The sequence below is a fragment of the Lynx canadensis genome, chromosome B3, assembly GCF_007474595.2.
Source record: "Lynx canadensis isolate LIC74 chromosome B3, mLynCan4.pri.v2, whole genome shotgun sequence".
In the NCBI taxonomy this organism is placed as follows: Eukaryota; Metazoa; Chordata; class Mammalia; order Carnivora; family Felidae; genus Lynx; species Lynx canadensis.
Window position 1 is genome coordinate 29,810,129 of NC_044308.2, and position 22,576 is coordinate 29,832,704.

Here is a 22,576-nt window from a genome sequence, read left to right on the forward strand (position 1 = left end):
CCTGAAACCTACCTCACCAGAGCAGCTGTGAGGATTAAAGGAGACTAATTCCATAGAGTTGATCTATAAATCTCAAAGCTTCACAAATGTAACACTGATAATGACTAAAACCTGCAAATGTTAAAAGTGATGTAATATTATAGAATCCTCATGTTTTTCAAACAGAGAGAGCAAAACAGAAAAATGCATCTTTCTTTTTGAGTCCTGAGAGCCACCTGCCCCAGCAGTGAGACTCTCTGAGGTTTGGTAGAGGGCAGGCAGAGAGGAAGAACTAATGTCCAGGACCTCCAGGCCAGGGTCAGCCCTGACAAGCAAATCAAACTGGCAGTATGTTCTGGCCCAAGACAGGCCAATATAAGGCTCTCTTCTCTCTCAGAAGTGTTTGGTCAATCTGTAGGTTTTACTATGCTAAGCTGCACTGAAAAACACCTGCCACTCTGTGGTTTGGCATTAGAAGCAGAGAAGATATTCTCATTGTGACTGCCACTCTCCTCATGTTATCCTCATGGTATCTGCTGACACACAGACACACACACTTGTATAAGATTCCCCAGAGCTGTGTTACTAGACAATGAACATGGGCACTACAAGAAGAATTTATGTTTAGTTTCACAGATCAATTTGAGATAAAGGTTCAAAGTGATTTACAAAGAAGAAATGATAAATCGCTCAACCAGTGCGGATGCTCTGAAGGAAAATGGCCTGCCTGGAGAGCCGACCTGAGCAGGTGACACTTCCTTATCTCCCCATCTTACAATATGTAGACAGGCCAAAGAATAATGGGTCACTCTAGTTTAAAGGGCAAAGGGAAAAGGGAGAAGACTGGAGCATGACAGAGGGAAACAAAATACTAGGGCTTCTAACTGGTTTATAACTGTGAAAACAGTTACAACCAAAATACAGACCAACGGAGATTTCCAAAATAGGATTTCTTATGTGATGAGTATCTCACAAATCTTTATTATGGAGCTTTGTGATGATGTTAATTTAGGTAGGAGTATTATATTATTCTATGTACCACATAGTAGCCATTTTTCAAATATTAATAACTTGACTCCTTTAGTGTTTTTAAAAAAACTCAAAATTACCTGACTTCAGATGATAAATTTCTAGTCCAAAAGTTATTTCAGAAAACAAGATGCTCTTTCTAGAACAAATGGACAGGGTTCTTCCTGCTGGTTGTTGTTTTTACCTCCCTCTCTTATTTTCTCTATTCTACAACAAAGTGACTTCCCCTTGGCCTCCCATTTTCATTTATCTTTCTTGAAAGGAATTTACATTTCTTCCCTCAAAGGGCAGTTGGCTTGAACTGCAGGAATTTCCAAAAAGATTCCACTCCCCAAGAAGAATGATTTCCACAGGACTCTGGGCTCCCCCAAATTTTGAAACAGGAACAGAACAGGAGCTGGAATGGTCCCATATCTTCATGCAAGATTCTCTTTTTTAACAGGAGAAAAATCATCTCATATTTGTTTTGACTCCGTGGGAACAACCTATTTAAACTGCCACCAATTCTGACAGATTCTGTACTGTCCACACTTTCTGAGTGGGAAGCAAAGCCCCGCGAGAGCCCGAGCCACAGTGACACTAGAGGGAGCTGTCACATCACCATCCAGGAGTCATTTCTGGGCAAACTGCAGCCTAGCGAAGTCAGGGGCGTGACGGTTGAATCTTGTAAAATATGCCATACGTCCTCTTTCTGGACAAGTTACTGCTTCTATGAAGGTGACAACGCCAAATTCATGCAAAAGAAATGCTTTCTGTGAAAAGCACAAACAGGAAGAGGTCACCACAGTGACCCTACTGGCCTGCTTGCCCACTGAGAAGGCACACCTTCCTGAGCTACTTCTCCAGAGGAAGCCAGAAGAACATCAGAAGGGAAAGCCAGCCAGGGGTAGCTACATACCCACCAATGTGGATAACAGATTGCTGCAAAAACAAGGGCTTGTGGGGAAATTGAGTGTCTGAGTTAATAAAGATGAGTAAGGACAGACAAGGAAAAGGAAAAATATTGATTAATAGTAACTGAGCAAACAAGTATCTGATGGCTCCTTAGCACTTTCTATCTGGGAAAAATCCTGAAGCAATTTAGACAGAGCTCCAAATACAGTGGAATGGGGAACCCTTTAACCACTGATAAATGACCTACTGGAAAGTGAAAGAAAACCCCATGCTTCCAGGGTCAGAGCCAAATTACCCTCTCCTGAGACCTTCCTAGACCCAGGTCAAAGCATACAATGCTTATACAACCTGATCCTAGTAGGGAAACAGCTTGATAATTGTTCCTCACATGCAACCTGAAAAGTTTAATTTCAAACATTCACTTCACAGGGGCTCATTTTCCGTGTTGCTCATGGCAACTGCTCTGCATACCTTTGAGTCAAGTTTGCCATTATAAAGCATTTATGTTTGTTATAATAATAATCTCAACCGAGACAGCTAACTTTTAAAAAGCAGAGTGTGGGGGGGCGCCTGGGTGGCGCAGTCGGTTAAGCGTCCGACTTCAGCCAGGTCATGATCTCGCGGTCCGTGAGTTCGAGCCCCGCGTCAGGCTCCGGGCTGATGGCTCGGAGCCTGGAGCCTGTTTCCGATTCTGTGTCTCCCTCTCACTCTGCCCCTCCACCGTTCATGCTCTGTCTCTCTCTGTCCCAAAAATAAATAAACATTGAAAAAAAAAAATTTAAAAAAAAAAAAAAAGCAGAGTGTGGGGATGCCTGGATGGCTCAGTTGGTTAAGCGTCCGACTTCGGCTCAGGTCATGATCTCATGGTCTGTGAGCTCGAGCCCCACGTCAGGTTCTGTGCTGACAGCTTAGGGCCTGGAGCTATTTCAGATTCTGTGTCTCCCTCTCTCTCTGACCCTCCCCCGCTTGTGCTCTGTCTCTCTCTGTCTCAAAAATAAATGAACATTTAAAAAATTAAAAAAAAAAAAGCAGAGTGTGGGGAGCTTTGACTGTAGAGCCCCATTAAAAGCATCTGGGAAGAAGACAGTGTATGTGTCTGATACTACTGACCCTTTCAGAATGCCCACAAAGACTGGAGCCGGTAAAGAGGGTGTACATCTTGCTGTCCTTTCAATGTTGGGGAGTAGAGCAGATATCCAGTTTAAGGCAACAAAGTGGGGAGGTAGGGAAAAAGGTGGACATTTGGTAACACAGGAAGGAAATGGCTAGGGAATGAATCAGTTGTTGAAGAGAGTGGTATTATCCATTCTCCTTTAACTCTTCTTCCCAAAGGAATGCTGTTGTTTGTGGGGGCGGGGGAGGAGCCTATTCACTGTCCTATTTTCTCACTGACACACTCTCTTCAGCAAACTCATGGCTTCAATCGTCTTGATATATTGCTGATTTCCATATTTGCAACCCAGACTTGTCTTGGACTTTAGACTCATCTATATAATGGCCTACTTGATTTCTCCTTGTGTCTGTTCCATACCACAGACCCTTAAACTTAGCACAACCAAACCCAAACTCTTCATCCCACCAAACCTCCTGTTTTTCCAGTACTTCCTCTCTTGGTGAATGGTGCCGTTATCTGTCCCAATATCTGGCTAAGAAATTCACTCTGAATTTCTCCTCCATCTTCACTTCCTACATCTAATAAATTACCAATTTTCATCGATTCTGTTCCTAAATATTACCTTTCAAATTATCCTCTTGTCTCCATCATCGATTGCTACCATTATCACCTGCCAGGTCTAGTACAAAAGATTTCCAAGTGGTTTCCCTGTCTCTCGCACGATTCCCCTCAAACACACCTTCCACATGACCACTAGAGCCACCTTTCAAAAAATCAGATATCACTTGCCTATTTAAAATTCATAGTGGCTCCCCATTATCTTCACAGAAGAAAGTCCTGGTCTAGCTCCCTTTCCAGTCTTCTTTCTCACCCCTCTTTCACTTTTGCCATATTGAACTACCAGCAGCCAGCCCCCTGGTTTCTTCTACCTGCCAGGTGTTCTCTCTGATCGGGGCCTCTCTTCACCCCTCATCCGCCTGAGGGATTCCTACTTACCCTTTCAAAGCCATTATCATATGTCAGTTCTGTCAAGGAGAGAAAGTACTGACTACCCTAAACCTCCTTTCTGTGTTTCTTGTATATGTCTCTATTATTACAGATATCACATTTTTTTTTTGTCTGCCTTAGGAGCAGATATTTATATCAGTAGGGCCTACCACAGAGCAAGGCACATTGTGTATGCTTGATATGTCTGTACAAAATACTGAGAAAGGCTACATCTGATGTGGTGTAGCCACAAGGTTATTTACTCAGAGAAGCTAGCATATACACAGCTTTTATGAAACAGATGGAAGTTGGCAAGGTGATGGGGAGGGGGCAATGGCAGACTAATGTGAATAATGAACATTCATGACCGGACCAGGCAAATGAGTAAACTCTGAACAATGACGGCTGTCTGCCGAGTCCAGGCTGCCCTAGAGGCTCAGTGGTTTTGCCCTGCACAAACCTACACAAAATGATAGTGCTCTTCATCATTCCATTCAATTTTCTCTCCTTTTCCCCAAAGAAAGCAATAATTACAAAATCTAGGACCCTTCAAAAATATTCCACATTAGCTTTTATTTTTCCATTGATGAGCCAGTTGGCCTAGGATGCCTTCAGCCTACTTCCACTTTATCAGTAGGGAGTCTCATTTCCATCTCACACCATGCATTTTACAGTGCCCCTCAGTGAACCTTCAGTGAGATGGGTATTGCAGGGAATGAATTGCAGAGGAACAAAAGTGAGAAACACTGAAGATCACACACACTATACCGTCTGTACTATATTGTCCCATTACACAAAAACACAACTGCAAATGAGAGACAGCATAAAACAAAAATCTGCAAACGTGCCATAGATATCCAGTATATGGTATAACCTTGCTCTAAGAATACAGGCTGATTACCTGTATTGACCTCAATCCTTGATCTACCTAGAAGGAGTATTGCTTTACTTGCTGTTACAGAGCTAAGATCCCCACACACTCAATGCTGTTACAAACATATTAAAAATGGATTAAGTATTTAAAATATAAATGGCATCTGGGCCCCAGGTAGTCAGCATTCCATGCTGTAGGAATCTGCTATGAGACCTGTCAGGTAGGCCAGGTAATTTATAGCTTGGGTTGCTACAAAAATATTCATCTGCCCAAGAAACCCATTTTGGAGTCTAGAGAGAAATTCAAAAAGGCAACTGTATAAGATTTTACTATTTTATTTGTAGCATGTACCCATTAAATCTTTTGATGCTCTTACTCAGCAATGCGGATCAAAATGAAATCACTCGTGTTTCCGAGCTAGTAATTTAGGCTGAGAGAATGACACCCAGGATGTTTACATTAGAGAAACTGAAGTACAGAGCAGTTCAATAACTGACTCAGGCCCAGATTAAGAATCAATTAATTTGAATCCCAACTTATAATTCCCAACTATGTTTTCTCACCTCATTAATGAAAGCTATGGCTTCCTTTTCCTCCTAGACAATTCATTTTGATTCCAGATTTACACGAGTACACCAAACCCTTCCTTCCTAAACCAATTCCCAGTTGAGACTCTTAGGAATTTCTGTATGCATTCAGTCCTGAAATGAAGTGGGCACTGACCTATGATGGCTATGGGTGTGTATAGCTGGCCACTGGTCAATGGCTCTCTGTGAAGTTTCAATGTTGAACATATTTGTACTGAAGGATGAAAGTGGAAGTGTTTCCCCTCTATACTTCTTTCCTTATTACTAAGCCAGTAATTAATTGCCTGTGTCTATAGTCTGAACTAGTTGTAAATTCCTACCAGTTATTCCTGTTAATGCTTTTTCATTTAGTGTCTTGCTTTCTCAGCATCCACCCAAATGAGATAAACAGAGACTCTGTGGAGTCAAAATGCAATAAAGGATGCTGGTGTCCACAGTTCACCTCCACTTATTACAAGCTTCTAACAAGATTCTTGGCATTGGTAGAAGAAAGGAAGCAGGGGCGCCTGGGTGGCTCAGTTAGTTAAGTGGCCGACTTTGGCTCAGGTCATGATCTCACAGTTTGTGGGTTCGAGCCCCTCACTGGGCCCTGTGCTGACAGCTCAGAGCCTGGAGCCTGCTTCGGATTCTGTGTCTCCCTCTTTCTCTGCCCCTCCCCAGCTCACTCTCTGTCTCACTCTCTCTTAAAAATAAATAAACATTAAAAAAAAATTAAAAATAAATAAATAGAACATTTAAAAAAACGGAAGGAAGCAGCCCACAGTTGTAACAGGGACATGCACATCTTCATGGGGCTCTGTGAGCTTGTTCCTTGAGAACAAAGACTTAGACTCCTTTACAAAGAGAAGATACATACTACCCCAAATTTGGAACTGTTGGAAAAATAAGACAGAATTTTATACTTTTTGCTTATGTGAGATTTTTATCATCTTCCCCAAAGTAATTTCATCCAAATTTCTTATGTGGCCTCACATAGCACCATTTATTATAAAAAGACCTCAGAAAAGCAGTGAAAAAGAATGTCCCATTGAGACTGAGTCATAATTTTACCAACTGGCCATTCTGCTTATAGGTAAAGGGCCGTCATTTGTCCATTCAGGGATAACACTGAGGAGTAGCAGGGCCAGTCCACTACTCAGGTATCATTATGATAGGATAGGTTCCATGTAGGAGTCAGGAGGCAGCCTGCCATGGAGCTGGTGACCCTATGCAACTATAATTATTATCCTCTGGCTTCAGTTTCCGCCTGTGTATGATGATGAATGATGAGTGCTGGCTCTTCTAAAGTTGACCTGAGTCTACTTTGGGGATTATGTGTTTAGTCAGTGGCTATCCAGATTCTCTGAAAGGAGGAAAACGCAAGGTAGATTTTATTTAGAGCAGGGAAGTTTTAAGTTCATGCTTAAATTTATGTTAAGTTTTATTTAGAGAGCAGGGAAGTTAAGGGCTGGAGGCCAGCCAATACACAGCCCACAGAGACAAGTCCGATTTGCTGGGTGGCGGCTCACCAAGTGGTGATGAGGGGATGAAAGGAGACATGAAAGAAACAGAAATAGAAGTTGAAGGTTAAATATTGTCTGGGCATCAATTTGGCCTTTCCTTCACCAAAACACTTAAAAAAGTAGGCTGTGCTCACTGCCTCCCTGTTCCCTACTCTAACTGGCTGCATCTGGTATCTGCTCCCACTATTATTGAGACTGTATTTTCTTAAAGTTTACCAGAGATTGCCTTTTCCTTATGCTGTTCAAGCTTTTTGCAATTCTGGACTCTGACTGGTGGGTCCTTGCTCTTTGCTACTTCTTCTCCTGTGTTTCTGTTTGGGTCACTGAGATGTGTAGACCTTTTCTTGATGTTATAGACTCTGCCACTATAACAGCATACATTCCTCAAAGTTTGAACTAAATCAAGTCTACGAGAAGACTGGGTAACCATATTTCTAGTCTTGATCTCCCTTTTGAGTACCAAACCTACATTTTTGTCTGGCTACAGCATTTCTCTAGCACTGGATGTCCTAGAGGCATGCTCCACAAAGAGCTCATCTTCTGGCTTTTCTGACTTATATTTCAGTTGATGGCACCCTCCTCCTGGGGCTGTCTCTCATCCTACAGCCAGCCTTTCACCAGACATGGTCCTACCAACTGTTTCAGCTCTTTTACCACCTGCCCCTTCTTTCCCACTGTCCAGTGGCTCATTATTACTTACCTGGACTACTGCAATAGCATCATGACTGGCTTCCTTTCTGGACTCTTCTATCATAGTTTTCTTCCAAAATCATTTCACTATAGTTTCCCCCCCCCCCCAAATCATTGATATTATATTATTCCCCTGTTTAAAAATCCTTAGTGGCTTCCCATAAAACATGAAATAAAGTTGGGGCACCTGGGTGGCTCAGTCTGTTAAGCCTCCGACTTTGGCTCAGGTCATGATCTCGCTGTTCGTGAGTTTCAGCCCTGTGTCGGGCTCTGTGCTGACAGCTCAAAGCCTGGAGCCTGCTTCAGATTCTGTCTCCCTTTCTCTCTGCCCCTCCGCTGCTCACGCTCTATCTCTCTCAAAAATAAATAAACATAAAAAAAACCCACAAAAATAAAGTCTAACTTTTTGAACTCATCATTCAAAGCTCTAAATGTGGTCCCAAATCTTTCCATAGCCAAATTTTTCAATATTCTCTTCCTGCACTGTGGACAAAAAAGGCCGTATTTTATTGGCCCTGTGATAATGTTAACAATGACTTATTTCATTCATTAATTGTCATTCGTCTTTACATTTCTGCATACCACTCTGAACCTTCATTATAATTTATCTTGTTTAAGAGTTATTTATGCCTTTGTCTTTCCCACTGGAATATAAGCTCCTTGAGGGTGAGGCTTTGTTTTGTTCACATGTACTTCTATAAATCCACACAGATATCACAATTTTTTATACAGTAAATGTTTGCCAAAAGGCCAAGAAATATTTGTTGAATGCCCATTATGTACACTATACTATTTCGGATAGAATATAATGCTGTCTAATGCTAAATGCTAAAGCTACCTGGGGTGCTTGTTAACAATGCAGTTTCCCAGGCCTCACTTCCAGAGATTCTGATTCTGCAGGTATGGGATGCGGCTGAGGAAAGTATATATATATATACTTTAAATTTATTTATTTATTCTGAGACAGAGAGAGAGAGAGAGAGACAGACAGACAGACAGTGTGAATGGGGAAGTGGCAGAGAGAGAGAAGGGAAGAGAGAGAATCCCAAGCAGACTTTGCACTTCAGTGCAGAGCCTAATGTGGGGCTTGAACTCATGAACTGCAAGATCATGACCTGAGCCGAAATCAAAAGTCGTATTCCTAACTGCCTGAGCCACCTGGGCAGCCCTGACAAAAGTATATTTCTAATGAGGACCCCTGGGTGATACAGAAATAGGTCACCTGTAGATGACAGTGCTATTCCCAGAAGTGCAGTCCAGACAGAGGAACTAGTGTGTGTAGGGCTGGGTGGCATGATATAAGAACTACTTGTGATTTGTGCTAGAGGATGCAACTATAGGGATGAATAACTTGGGGTGTCTGCCTTCAAGGACTCAGTATCAAATGATCTAAAATCTCCAATTCCTTGTTTTTTTTTTAATCAAAAAGACATTATGCCACCATTAAAAAACAAAACGAAATCAAAATCACCTATAATTATCGCCACTCTAACAGGAATTATTTGCATATTACCATTTTGTAAGTCAGTTTTTAAAAAGTTATGATCATACTATTTGGTATTCTGTTATTTTCATGCGACATTTTACAAAAACTGTTTTTCATGATTTTTTTAGAGTCTTCATAATTACCATTTAATGGCCACAAAGACTCCATTGGGCATTGTCATAATTTATTAAATTGTTTCCTTAATATCAGACACCCAGTTTGTTTTCAATTTTTGGCAGTGCTAAAAATCTTGAGGATGCTAGCATTTAGTAGTTTTCTCTCCTAATTTTAAGTAAAAATGTTTACATCTTTGAAGTAATGAGAAATAAAACATGTAAGGACAGAACTTACCTAAATATACTCAGACCAGTGCCTAATTTTAAAAAAGAATAAAGAGTGGTCTAAAAAATGTTGAGCAGTTAACTTTTCAGTATTGTTAATAATAATGCATTATTGTATATGTATAGTCTGGAAAGGGGTTTCACTACATAAAAACATATGCATTAGAACAATCTTATGAGGGGGTGCCTGGGTGGCTCAGTTGGGTAAGTGTCCAACTTTGGCTCAGGTCATGATCTTGTGGTTCGTGAGTTCGAGCCCCACATCAGGCTCTGTGCTGACAGCTCAGAGCCTGGAACATGCTTTAGATTCTGTGTCTCCCTCTCTCTCTGCCCCTACTCAGCTTGCACTCTGTCTCTCTCAAAAATAAACATTAAGAAAAGAACACTCTTATGAGGTAGGTAGAGCAGGTAGTATCCATTCATGTGAAAACCATGACTTACTTGGGGATACGCAGAGACTGATTCTGACCCATGTCAGCTAACTCCAAATTGACTTTTCTCTATTATGTGTTGTGATAATAGCAATTTACTTAAGACAAATACAACTAATAAAACTATTCACACTGTATGAAAAACAGAATAAAGCTATGGAATGAATTGTGTCCTCCCTATATTTCTATGTTGAAGCCCTAACTCCTAATATGACATATTCTTTCCCCCATTTTAACCCCCACATGAGGACACAGTGAGAAGGTAGCTGTCTACAAGCCAGGAAGAGAGTCCTCCAGTCTCCAAAACTGGGAGAAAATAAATTTCTGTTTAGCCATCCAGTCAGTTTTGTTATGGCAGCCTGAGCAGACTACAATTTTTGTACTGAGAAGTAGAGTACCACTGTAACAAATACCCAAAACTGTAGAAGCAGCTTTGGAATTGGGTAGAAGCTGGAAGAGTTTTGAGATTCATGACAGAAAAAGCCTAGATAATCATGAAGAGACTATTGTTAGAAATATGAATATTAAGAGTGATTCTGGTGAGGAATCAGACAGAAATGAGGAACATGCTATCAGAAACTGGACAAATTATAAAATGACAGAGAACTTGGCTAAAATGTTCTAGAATTTTGTGGATAGCAGAACTTGTGAACAATGAAACTGTATATTTAGCTGAGATTTCTAAGCAAAGTGGTCAAGCAGCAGCTTATTTCCTCCTAACTGCTTACAGTAAAAACGCAAAAAGGGAGAGAGAAGTTGAAGAAAGAATTGTTAAGCAAAAAGGAACCAAGACTTTAAGATTCGGATAATTCTCAGCCTATCCATACTGCAACAAACAAGAAAGCTAGTTCTAAAAGGAACTCTAAGGGGTGTGACTGAATAACCATTTTTCTAAAGAGATCAGGGGTATGACTCATGGACTTATTAATCAGTCATCTCAGGAGAAGCCAGAATGAGAAAGGATTCCACCAGAAAAGACACTGCTAGTTTGAACTAAAGGGACAGAAGAAGCAGGATGGAGTGAAGGAAAGTTGTCAGACTTCTTGGATTCTATATAACTCATCCATAGAGCTGTGAAGGTGCATTATTCTTTAAGGAAAGGGAAGAATGACCCTGAAGGTGTTTCAGAGATTGTCAGGGCTGTTACTCCCATCACAAATCTAAGAGACAAGACTGTTTCCTCCTGGGTTTCAAAGGGTAGGGCTGCCTCGGCAGAGAGCCATGTGGATGGGGCCTCACAGAGGGCAGTGTGGGCAGGGCCCTTACAAAGAGCTGGAGGAGCAGGGTGCTTAGCAGAGCCATGGGAGCAATGCTGCCAGTACTGAATCAAAGAGGATCATTTGTGAGTGTTCATATCTAATGGAATTTGCCTTGCTAGGTTTTGGACTTGCTTGAGACCCATCATCCCTTCCTTCCCTTCTATTTCTCCCTTTTAGAATGGAATTGTCTATCCTATGCCTGTCCACCATCATATTTTTTAACACAGTGTTAACTTTTAGTTAACATAGTGTTATATTAGTTTCAGGTGTATGGTATAATGATTCACCAATTCTATGTATTATTCACTGTTCATCACTGTAAGCATACTCTTAATCCCCTTCACCTATTTTGCCCATTCCCCCACCCAGCTTCCCTCTGGCAAATACCAGTTTGTTCTCTGTAGTTAAGAGTTTTTTGGTTTGTCTCTTTTATCGTCTGTTCATGTGTTTTTATTTTAAATTCCACATACAAGTGAAATCATATATTTGTCTTTCTCTGACTTATTCACTTAGCATTATACTCTCTAGCTCCATCCATGTTTTACAAATGGCAAGATCTCATTCTTTTCTATGGTTGAGTAATATTCCATGGTGTATATATTCATCTTCTTTATCCATTCATCTGTTGACAGACACTTGGGCTGCTTCTGTATCGTGGCTGTTGTAAATAATGCTACAATAAATACAGGGGTGCACAGATCTTTTCAAATTAGTGTTTTCATTTTCTTTGGGCAAATACCCAATAGTGGAATTACTGACCACCATTGTATTTTGGAAGCACATAACTTGGCTAGTTTCATAGGGTCACAGCTAGAGAGGAAATCTGCCTTAGAATGAATCAGACCTTGAGTTATACCCATATCTGATTTAGATGATATTTAGATCAGACTTTGGACTTGAGAGTTGATGCTTGAATGAGTCAAGACCTTTGGGTCTGTTGGGATGAACTGAATATATTTTGCATGTGATAAGAACATGAATTTTGGGGTGCCAGGGACAGAATGCTATAGACTGAATTCTGAGTCCCAAAATTAGTATGTTAAGTGCTAACCCCTGAGATACTGTGATTTATAAGAAAAGGTCATCCAGATAACCAGAATATATTTCTCAAATATATATGGTCTTCATTCATGGTTCTTAACTCACACCTCCCCAAACCCTTGGAATTTTGTAAGTATTGAGAGCAACAAAGGTGTCTCTTACTATGTTCATAAGGTGACTTATGGACCCCACTGAAAGAAGGGGCTGGTTGCCAGGGGAACCAACCTCATGATTGAAGGGCTGCAACTTTCAGTCCCACCCCAATCTCCATGGAGAAAGTGCCTGGAAATTGAATCAATAGCCAATCATCAGTGATTTAATCAATCATGGCTATGTAATGAACCCTCCATAAAACCCCAAACGGACAGAGTTTGAAGAGATTGGTAAACACATGGAGATTTGGGGAGTGTGGTGCACATGGAGAGAACATGGAAGCTCTGTGCTCTTTCCCCACACCTTGCTCTATGCATCTCTTCTATCTGGCTGTTCTTGAGTTATATTCTTTTATAATAAGCTGGTGATCTAGTAAGATGCTTCTTTGCATTCTATGAGATGATCTAGTAAATTACTCGAACCCAAGGAGGGGGCTGTGGGAATCTCTGATTTACAGCCAGTTGGTCAGAAGCACAGGTAATGACTTGGGTTTGTGACTGGTGTCTGCTGTTTGTAGAAGGTGGCAGTCTGGTAGACTGAACCCTTAACCTGAGAGACATGGTGCTGTCTCCAGGTAGGTAAGTTGAATCACGGTGAATTGTAGGATGCCCTTTTGGTGTCTGAAAATTGCTTTCTGTTGTGTTAGAAGTGTGCACCTTCCCCCAACATTGGAAACTGAGTCTCTGAACACACAATTTAACCCCCCATTTGGACCATATTTGGAGATAGGGCCTACAAAGAGGTAATTAAGGTCATCAAGGAGGCGGCCTGATGTGGATTAGTATCCCTAGAAAAAGAGACACCAAGCCTCCATCCCCCCCTTGGCCATGTATGGACACAGGGAGAAGGCAGCCATCTGCAAACCAGAAAGAGAACTCTCACTAGAAACTAAATCAACCAGAACCTTTATCTTGAATTTTCCACTTTTTAGAACTGTGACAAAATTCAACTCTATTGTTTAAGCCACCCAATCTATATAGTATTTTGTTACAGCAATTTGAACAAACTAAGACAACACCCAAAGTAAAGACCTTTGTACTTTTATCACTGCAGCGGACTTGGCATTTAAGGGGATAGCATCCTTTGGCTTTCAAATTGCTGAATTCTAGCACTGATTTCCTTTTGCAATGTTTTAAAGACCTTTTAGTCTCTTCAAGAGACAGTCAAACCTGTTAGCCACTCTAAATTCCATCAGTATGGGAAGGGATATTTTAAGAAGACAAACAGTAAAAACCTGTTTGTGTGAGCCAACTGCTGGTCTCTTTTGCTTACCTCTGCAAAGGTAGGGTTCACAGTGTCCTGGTAGTTTATTCCTCTAAGGTTGTACAATCAATTGGGTACTTCTAGAAATGCCCAAACAGTCTTCAAAGACACATTTATATTCACCATTTAGTATAAAACGTCCTTTCCCAAACCTGCCAACAACTCCCAGTGTATAACCACTTGCCACCTGTTCTTTGGAGATTGCTTCTGCATCATTACAAGCCAAGAAATCAATACTACACCATTGATTTGGGAAAGAGACAAGATTGCACGCAATAATACATAAAGTTAGTCAAGCCCTACTTCTCCATTGTTTTGAAAGAACAGATAGTTCAATGCCCTGTTCTGAAATAGGTACTCATCCTGGATTGGTGATCTTGTAGCAATAAAAGCCCAAGATAGATAAGGCACCATAACCCCAATTGACTTAACAGCTCTTGAGTGCTACACAGAATCTCAAAATGCCTTTTTAGACTCAACAGTTATGTATTAACTAAAATCCAGCTCCTCTCTCTCCAGTCTATCCCTCAGTTTAATTTACAAAGTATGGGCTGGGGCCTAGGGTCACTCTGCTAGCACCACCAGACAGTTAAGTGGTAAGGGCACTGCAGCTGCAGACAGCAGTTGAAGGTCTGCTCCAAATATGTATTCTGTCTTGATAGACAGGTAAGGCCAATTGTTTACCTTATCCATTAATTTCCTAAGACACCATCTGGTCTTTCCAAGCCAAATTAACATGTAAAAGTCATTTAGATATGTTAATTGGTTTTGAACCAGGAAATAGAATCAATAAAAAGGGACTATGGGAATGGAGAACATAACGCATTTACCTAGAACTCTGTGTTTTAAAAAGCTCTTTCACATGCATTAGCTCCCTTGATCCTAACCTCAATCCCACAGATTATCATTGTAAACATCTGAAAGAGGAGGAAATTGAGGCTCAATGATTGTTACCCTTTTAAAGTAGCCTAGGGAAGACACTTAGGGAGAGGGAAAGGAGTGAATACTTATCAGGGATGTTTTATTCTCTTTTAGCCAAACAGACCCAAAGCTAAGGAAACTGAGACTCAGAGTAGCAATTTGTGACAAAGCTAGTAAGTAGCAGAGCCAGGACTTGAACCCAGGATCTTTTGGACTTCAAAGTCTATTCTCTACTAACAATTTCCTCTTTAAAAAAAATCCAAAGGCTGGCTGGGTGAGGACTGGGCAAACAAGAAGAAACCACATTGACATGGATAGGAGAGAATGGGACACAACCTTGCCATAAAATCCACCCCTGGTGCAGTATCCCCATAACAGGGAGAGAACTCAAAACCTGGAGCTTCTCCCTCAGAAGTGAGGGATTTAAATCCTACATCTGGCATCCCAACTTCTAAGACATACACCTGAGAGACAAGCCTCTAAAACATGTAACTTTGAAACCCAACAGGGCTTGTGTCCTGAGACCCACAAAACTGTGGCAATCTGAGAAACCGCTCTTAAAGGGCCTACATGCTGGGACTTACCCACCCAAGAAGCAGCCAACTGTGCCTTGCCTTAAAGTGAAGGAGGCTCAAATGCTTATATTAAAGCACTGGTGTGAGGCTAAAGCACCAGTGGAGTGGCAGACATCTAATCTGAAACATACAACTAGGAGCCTGCTGGAACACTTTCCAGAGACAAAGACTAGTAGGTATGATCTTTATGTTCTCCCTTTGCCAGGCTCCAGGGCACTAGTATCCCAAAGAATGAGCTTTTATGTGTGTCTGGTGGCCTGATTTTTATGGCTGCTGTCTAGGGGATGCCTCTTGACTGCGTGGCTCTGGAGGCAGGGGGGGTTTGTGTTCCTGGTCCCATAGGACTGTAATAATTGGTATCACCCAGAAAAAAGCTTATACCCCTGTCTGACACCCCAAGTTTTGTGACTGCTGTCAGGGAACACCTCTCTGTCATCTGGTTCTGGCAGTCAGTGGGGTTCATGGGTCTCACAGGACTGTAACCAATGGAGAAAAAGGTCTTAAACAGCTACCAACCCCAGGGCAGAGCAAGAGGTAGCAAACCCAGGAGCTTGGTCTTTCTGTGAAGAAGGCCTATTAGCTAATCATGGGGCTGACCATACACCTTTCCAGAGACCTCAGAGAGAGGGTGCTATATTCCTACTCACCCTCTGCCATGCCCCAGAGTGCCAGTGTCTCCTGGACAGGAGCTGTACACACATTTGGTGCCCTGGTTTTTGTCTGGTGCCCCAGTTTATATGGCTGCTGTCCAGAAAATGCTCCTTGATCACCTGGCTCTGGTGGCCAGGGGGCTTGCATCCTGGGTCCCCTAGGACTATAGCAGAGAGATAGTTCTTGGCAGGTTTCCACTCAGGGCACTGCACAGACAGTGGTCGTACACTCCCTAGTCTTTCTGTGAAGAAGTCCTCTTTGCTTGTTCTGGAACTTTGGCCTGAGGGGCAGACTTCAGGTTTGGTACATATTTAGTGGCCTGTAGAGTTGGTCTCCAGGAACATAGGCTATGGACACCATGTTGGTGCTTTCTCTCTGCCATGCTCCAGTTTACCAGTATCACACAGAAAAAAACTTATACTCTTGTCTAGAGCCTGGGTTTCTGTACCTGCTTCCCAGAGGGCACCTGTTCCAGATCTGCGTATGTTTGCAGTCCTGCAGGATTATATATATTTGCCTATTTTTTTATTTTTATTTTTTTTTTTTAATTTTTTTTTTCAACGTTTATTTATTTTTGGGACAGAGAGAGACAGAGCATGAACGGGCGAGGGGCAGAGAGAGAGGGAGACACAGAATCGGAAACAGGCTCCAGGCTCTGAGCCATCAGCCCAGAGCCCGACGCGGGGCTCGAACTCACGGACCGCGAGATCGTGACCTGGCTGAAGTCGGACGCTTAACCGACTGCGCCACCCAGGCGCCCTTATTTTTATTTTTTATATTTGCCTATTTTTAAAAGCTGATGCCTGAGGGTCTGGCTTTCAGTCAGCCTGAGTCTAGGTGCTGAGATTCTCCCCCTTGGGACACTGATGGGTCTTGGCATATTCTCAACTACTGGGAGCTATTAAAAATATAATAGCCTGCTTGAACAGGCACAAAGGTTTGAGAGATGACAAAGATCTGAGGCAGGATTGAATGACAAGGTTCATCTACATGAGGCCACTCCTTTAAGGCTGGGAGAGGTGGTTGTTTCATCTACTGTATGGAAACGCAGACTCAAGCTAATTGAAAAAAGAGAGGAATATGTTCCAAATGAAAAAAGCAAGTAAACTCCAGAAAAAAACAAACAAAAAAACAAAAACAAAAAACCTTAATGAAATGGAGATAAGTAATGTACCTGATAAAGAGTTCAAAGTAATGGTTATAATGAATGGGGAGAAAAATGGATGAACACAAAGAACTTCAACAGAGAGATGGAAAATATAAGAAAGTACCACACAGAAGCCACAGAGCTGAAGAATACAATAACTGAATGGAAAAATACATGAGACAGGTTCAGTAGCAGACTAGATGAAGCAAAAGAAAGGATCAGTCAACTCAAAGATAAGGCAGTGTTACTCACTGAATCAGAGCAGCAAAACCAAACAAATAAAAAAGAAAAAAAAATGAAGATAGCTTAAGGGATGTAGAGATCATCACATAGTCTAACATTTGCATCATAGTGCTCTGAGAAAAAGAAAAGAGAAAGGGATAGAAATCTTATTTGAAGAAACAATGACTGAAAACTTCCCTAACCTGTGGAAATAAACAGACATTGACATCCAGGAAGCCCAGAGTTCCAAATAAGAGGAACCCAAAGATACCCACACCAAGACACATTACAATTAAAATGTCAAGTTAAAGGACAACATGTTAAAAACAGCAAGAGGAAAACAACTTGTTACATACAAGGGAACCCCCATAAGACTCTCAACAGATTTTTCAGCAAAAATTTTGCAAGTTAGAAGGGAGTGGCACTACATATTCAAAGTGCTAAAAAAAACTCACCAAACCCCAAAAAACCAACCAACCAACCGAACAAAAAAACCTCCCAACCAAGAATACTCTACCTAGCAAAGTTATCATTCAGAAGTGAAGCAGAGACAGAGTTTTTCAGACAAGCAAAAGCTGAAGGAGTTCACCACTATTAAACTGGCCTTACAATAAATGTCAAAGGAAGTTGTTTAAGTTGAAAACAAAGTGCACTAATTAGTAACAAGAACACATATTAAAGAATAAATCTCACTTGTAAAGTAAATATATAGTAAAGGTAGGGATCAATCACTTATGAGACTAGTATAAAGATTGAAAGACAAAACTAGTGGGGTGCCTGCGTGGCTCAGTCAGTTAAGTGTTGACTTTGGCTCACGTCATGATCTCATGGTTTGTGGGTTCGAGCCCTGTGTTGGAGGGCTCTGTGCTGACAGCTCAGAGCCTGGAGACTGCTTTGGATTCTGTCTCCCTCTCTCTCTGCCCCTTGCCTGCTCACGCTGTCTCTCTCTCTCTCAAAAATAAACATTAAAAAAAATTTTTAAAAAAAGAAAAACAAACTAGTAAAAATAATTATGATTACAATTGGTTAAGGGATGCACAAAATAAAAAGATGTTAACTGTGACATCAAAAACATAAAATGAAAGAAACTACAAAATGTGTGGAGGGAAGAATAATTTTGAGCTTTACAATGGGATGAAACTTAAGCTGTAACCAACTTAAAACAGACTTATAGATATAAGTTGTTATATGCAAGCTCATGGTAACCATAAAACAAAAACACAATAAAGAAAGAGAAAGGAAAATAAGCATAGCACTAAAGAAACCACAAAGTAAGAGATCAGGAGAAGAAACAGATGACCTACAAAAACAGTCTTTCTGGAAACAATAAACAAAATGGCAATAAGCACAGACCTATCAATAATCACTTTAAATGTAAATAGATAAATTCTCCAATCCAAAGACACAGAGTGGCTGAATGGATAAAAAAAAAAAAAAAAAAAAAAAAAAAAAAAGAAGACCCATCTATATGCTGTCTAAAGAGACCCACTTTATTAAAAAATTTTTTTTAATGTTTTATTATTTATTTCTTGAGAGAGAGAGAGAGAGAGAGAGAGACACCATGAGCAGGCAAGGGACAGAGAGAGAGGGAGACACAGAATTCAAAGCAGGTTCCAGGCTCTGAGCTGTCAGCACAGAGCCCTCCAACATGGGGCTTGAATCCACAAACTGCAAGATCATGACCTGGGCCAAAGTAGGACGCTTAGCCAACTGAGCTACCCAGGCACCCTGAGACCCACTTTAGAGGTAAGGACAAGACTGAAAGTGAAGGGATGGAAAAAGATATTCCATGCAAATGAAAACCAAAAGAAAGCTAGAATGTTAATTTACATCAGACAAAATAGACTTTGAAACAAAGACTGTAATAAGAGACAAAGAAACGAGTTACGTAACGATGAAAGGATCAACCAACAAGAGGCTGTAACATTTGTCAACATTTATGCAACTAACATTAAGAGGACGTAAATACATAAAGCAAATACTAACAGACCTAAAGGAAGAAATTGACAACAATACAATAATACTAGGAGACTTACATCAATGGATAGATCATCCAGACCCCCCCCCCAAAAAAAAATCAACAAGGAAACGTCAGCCTTAAATGAAACATTAGACCACATAAGCCCACAGATGGGCTTAACAGATATATACCCAACATTCTATTCAAAAGCAATGGAATACGCATTCTTCTCAAGCACACATGGAACATTTTCCAAGACAGATCATGTTAGGACAAAAAACAAGTCTTAATAAATTTAAGAGGACTGAAATTTTATCAAGCATCTTTTCTGACTACAATGGTATGAAACTAGAAATTAACACAAAAATTACACAAAGAAAACTGGGAAATTCATAAATTTGTGGAGATTAGACAACATGCTACTGAACAACCAATGGGTCAAAGAAGAAATCCAGAGAAATAAAAAAAAAATAGCTTGAGACAAATGAAAATGGAAACGTAACAAAGATCATGCTTTATTTGTTACATTGACAAAGCCTATGGCTTATTTACAGTGAATGTAACTGGGCAAGAATTCTTAATGTTAATATTTTTAGCTTTTGTGAAGAGGTGGTTTGTCTGGAATGGGCAATCTACAGTTAAGAAATTAATATGTGACATAATGGATAAAGTAAGTTGGGCTATGGAGTCAGAGAGATCTGTGTGCATATCCCAGCTCAACTAATTGTGTGTGACCCTAAGCAAGTAAGCTCACCTATCTTTTATTTTCCTCATCCGTCACATGGATAAAAAGATCTTAACCTCATAAACTTGTTGTGAAGATCAAATTATGTAACACCAATAATGTTCCTGGCACATCAACAAATACTGGTTACCTTCTTCTGTAAAAATGTCTCCCCAAGAAGCAGAACAGTTATAGAGCAGGGGCAGACCAGTGTCTCTTATTTGCTAGAGAATAAAGACAGAAACATGGAGTGGAAGGGACATAACAGACCCATTTGTATAGGTAGCCTTCGCAAACAATCACAGCTCAAGGATTAGCTACTTTCAGAAGACTTCTCTGACCTCTAAAGTTTGGGTTAAAGTCCTTCTAAGCTTCCAGAATTCTGTTTTCCTCTATCTTAGCAATACAGTATACTGTAAGTCTGTCTCTTAACATATCTGTTTTCCCCTTTAGATAGTAAGTAACTCCCCTGCTTATTATAATATCTGGTGTAAGGTAGATGATCAATAACTTTTTGCTGAATAAAAGAATGGAGGAAAGAACAGACCCATCCCAATAACAGTGTGTTGGGTAAGATTAAAATCAAATTTATAATATTTTCTTACCTTGACTGCATAGTTGTTAAGTGGATCTTTTGCATATGAAGCTGTGTAGTAAACTGCATCACCTGCCTCACAACACGGTTTGTCACTAGTTAGCCTGAAGTCTGACCAGCTGTCCACCCCAAAACGGAGCTGATCTTTCTGTCCAGCCATGAAGAGGTCTTCACATTTAATAGCCAGTTTTTTCAAGGCATCTGTATGAAGGCTTCGGATTTTACCCACCACTTCTTCCCGATTCTCAAGTCCTCTATAAAGTGCTTGTCTCTGTGGCTTCTGTATGCCTCGGCCCTGTCTGCAAGAGGGACCACGCCGGCTGGATAGGGACTCCATGCTGTTGGAAAATCTATCCTTAATACTGAGAGTGGTTAAGCTGGAGATACTGTTTGCTGCTGAGGGGACAGGTCTCTCCTTGAGCAAAGGTCTTTCCAAGGAGTCATAAGACTCAATGTCCAGTCCCTTGAGTTCATAACTGATGGAAGAGCCAGCACTACTGGCATCCCAGTTGGGGTCGATATCATAGGTGGGATTAGCCATTACACAAAGACTTGTTTCCATGGATTTTTGGAGATCTTTGGGGATTGGTTCTGTATTGGCTCTTATGATCGTTTTCTTTGGCAGTGGGGGTGGTGTAGGTTGGGAAGCATTAGGTGTTTCTTCATCTGTTTTCCCACTAAAGACAACAGCATCATCCAAAGTTCCCTTAGGCTGCCGTGGATGCTTGGGTGGTATCATGGCTGCTCTAGATTGCCCTGTATTGTTTTAAAAGAAAGAAAGAAATAATAGTTAAGTTTTTATTCTTGTTACATAATTGAAAGTTAAAGAGAAATAAGGAACTTAAGGAGGTGGCCATGACAATATAAGAAGTCAATGCCTTAATTCAAAATGGTTGAAGAAAAGCAACCAAAGAACAAATAGGTAAAAGTCTAAGACTTGGTGGGAGCAATAAAATGTGAGCAATGTCTCAGCATGTCTCAGCATGTGCCAGAGGAACAAGGTAATGGGTTGTAACAACAACAACAACAACAACACTTCAGTTCTCCACTCCTGCCCTCAAGATTGCTGATTTTTACTACACTAGAATATGAAGGGGTGACAGACACTCAAATAATTACATTGTGACAGGGTAGAGATGAAAACATTTGTGGATTAGAAAACACTTGGAAGCATTTTAAAAAACAATGGAAACTAGCAATGGAACCACTAGTATCAAAAGATACTATTCTGTTCTTTTAACCTGGTTCCAAAGTTACCCTATACTGTATATAGCACTTGTCATTTTCAATCCAACACATATGAATACAATTTCATAAACATGTTATTTTATTTCACTCTAGAGATGGATTCTAGCAGTAGTCTTAAACTGGTCTATGTATAATTCTTGTGATTGGGATAAAGGGAACAATACATATTAGTAGTCAACTGCTGTTCCAAACATCCTTCACAAAGTCTTATGACTTTCTATTTTATTTTGAAGGTATATAAACTATGATTTGAGTGATACTACTTTTGGACATCTCTTACAAGCCCTAGTTATAGAACCAATCATCTCTGCTTCCTTTCTAGCACCTGCATTTGGAAGACAATAAAATACACATGTGTGAAAATGAAAACAAAAATGGCCCAAAATCTTTGGGACACAGCACAAGAAGTTCTAAGAAGAAAATACATAGCAATACAGGCCTACCTACCTCAAGAAATAAGAAAAAGCTTGAATAAAAAAATCTAACCTTACACCTAAAGGAACTAGAAAAAGAACAAACAAAACCCAAGGTAAATAGAAAGAAGGAAATACTGAAGATTAGAGCAGAAATAAATGTATAGACACACACACACACACACACACACACACACAAGAGAGAGAGAGAGAGAGAAAGAAAAAGAAAGAAATCAATGAAACCAAGAGCTGGTTCTTTGAAGATAAACAAATGTGATAAACCCTTAGCCAGACTTATTAAGTAAAAAACAGAAAGGACCTGAATAAATAACATCAGAAACAAAAGAGAAGTAACACTGATACAACAGAAATACAAAGGAATATAAGAGAATACTACAAAAAGTTATATGTCAACAAATTAAACAACCTACAAGAAATAAATTCCTAGAAACATATAATCTTCAAAAACTGAACCAGAAATAGAAAATCT

At 40.4% G+C, this 22,576-nt stretch overlaps 1 protein-coding gene across 4 annotated transcripts in view; it reads right to left on the reverse strand.

Moving 5' to 3' along the window:
• Window positions 1–22,576, reverse strand: part of PEAK1 (pseudopodium enriched atypical kinase 1) — a 311,110-nt gene that overhangs the window by 10,004 nt on the left and 278,530 nt on the right. For all 4 annotated transcript variants that reach the window (XR_003969358.1, XM_030317633.1, XM_030317632.1 and 1 more), the window contains one exon: window positions 20,436–21,181. Coding sequence is in view for 3 of the 4 variants with exons in the window: in XM_030317633.1 (XP_030173493.1) it covers window positions 20,436–21,181 (746 nt within the window). In the remaining variant the exon portion in view is untranslated. The remainder of the gene's footprint in view (window positions 1–20,435; window positions 21,182–22,576) is intronic.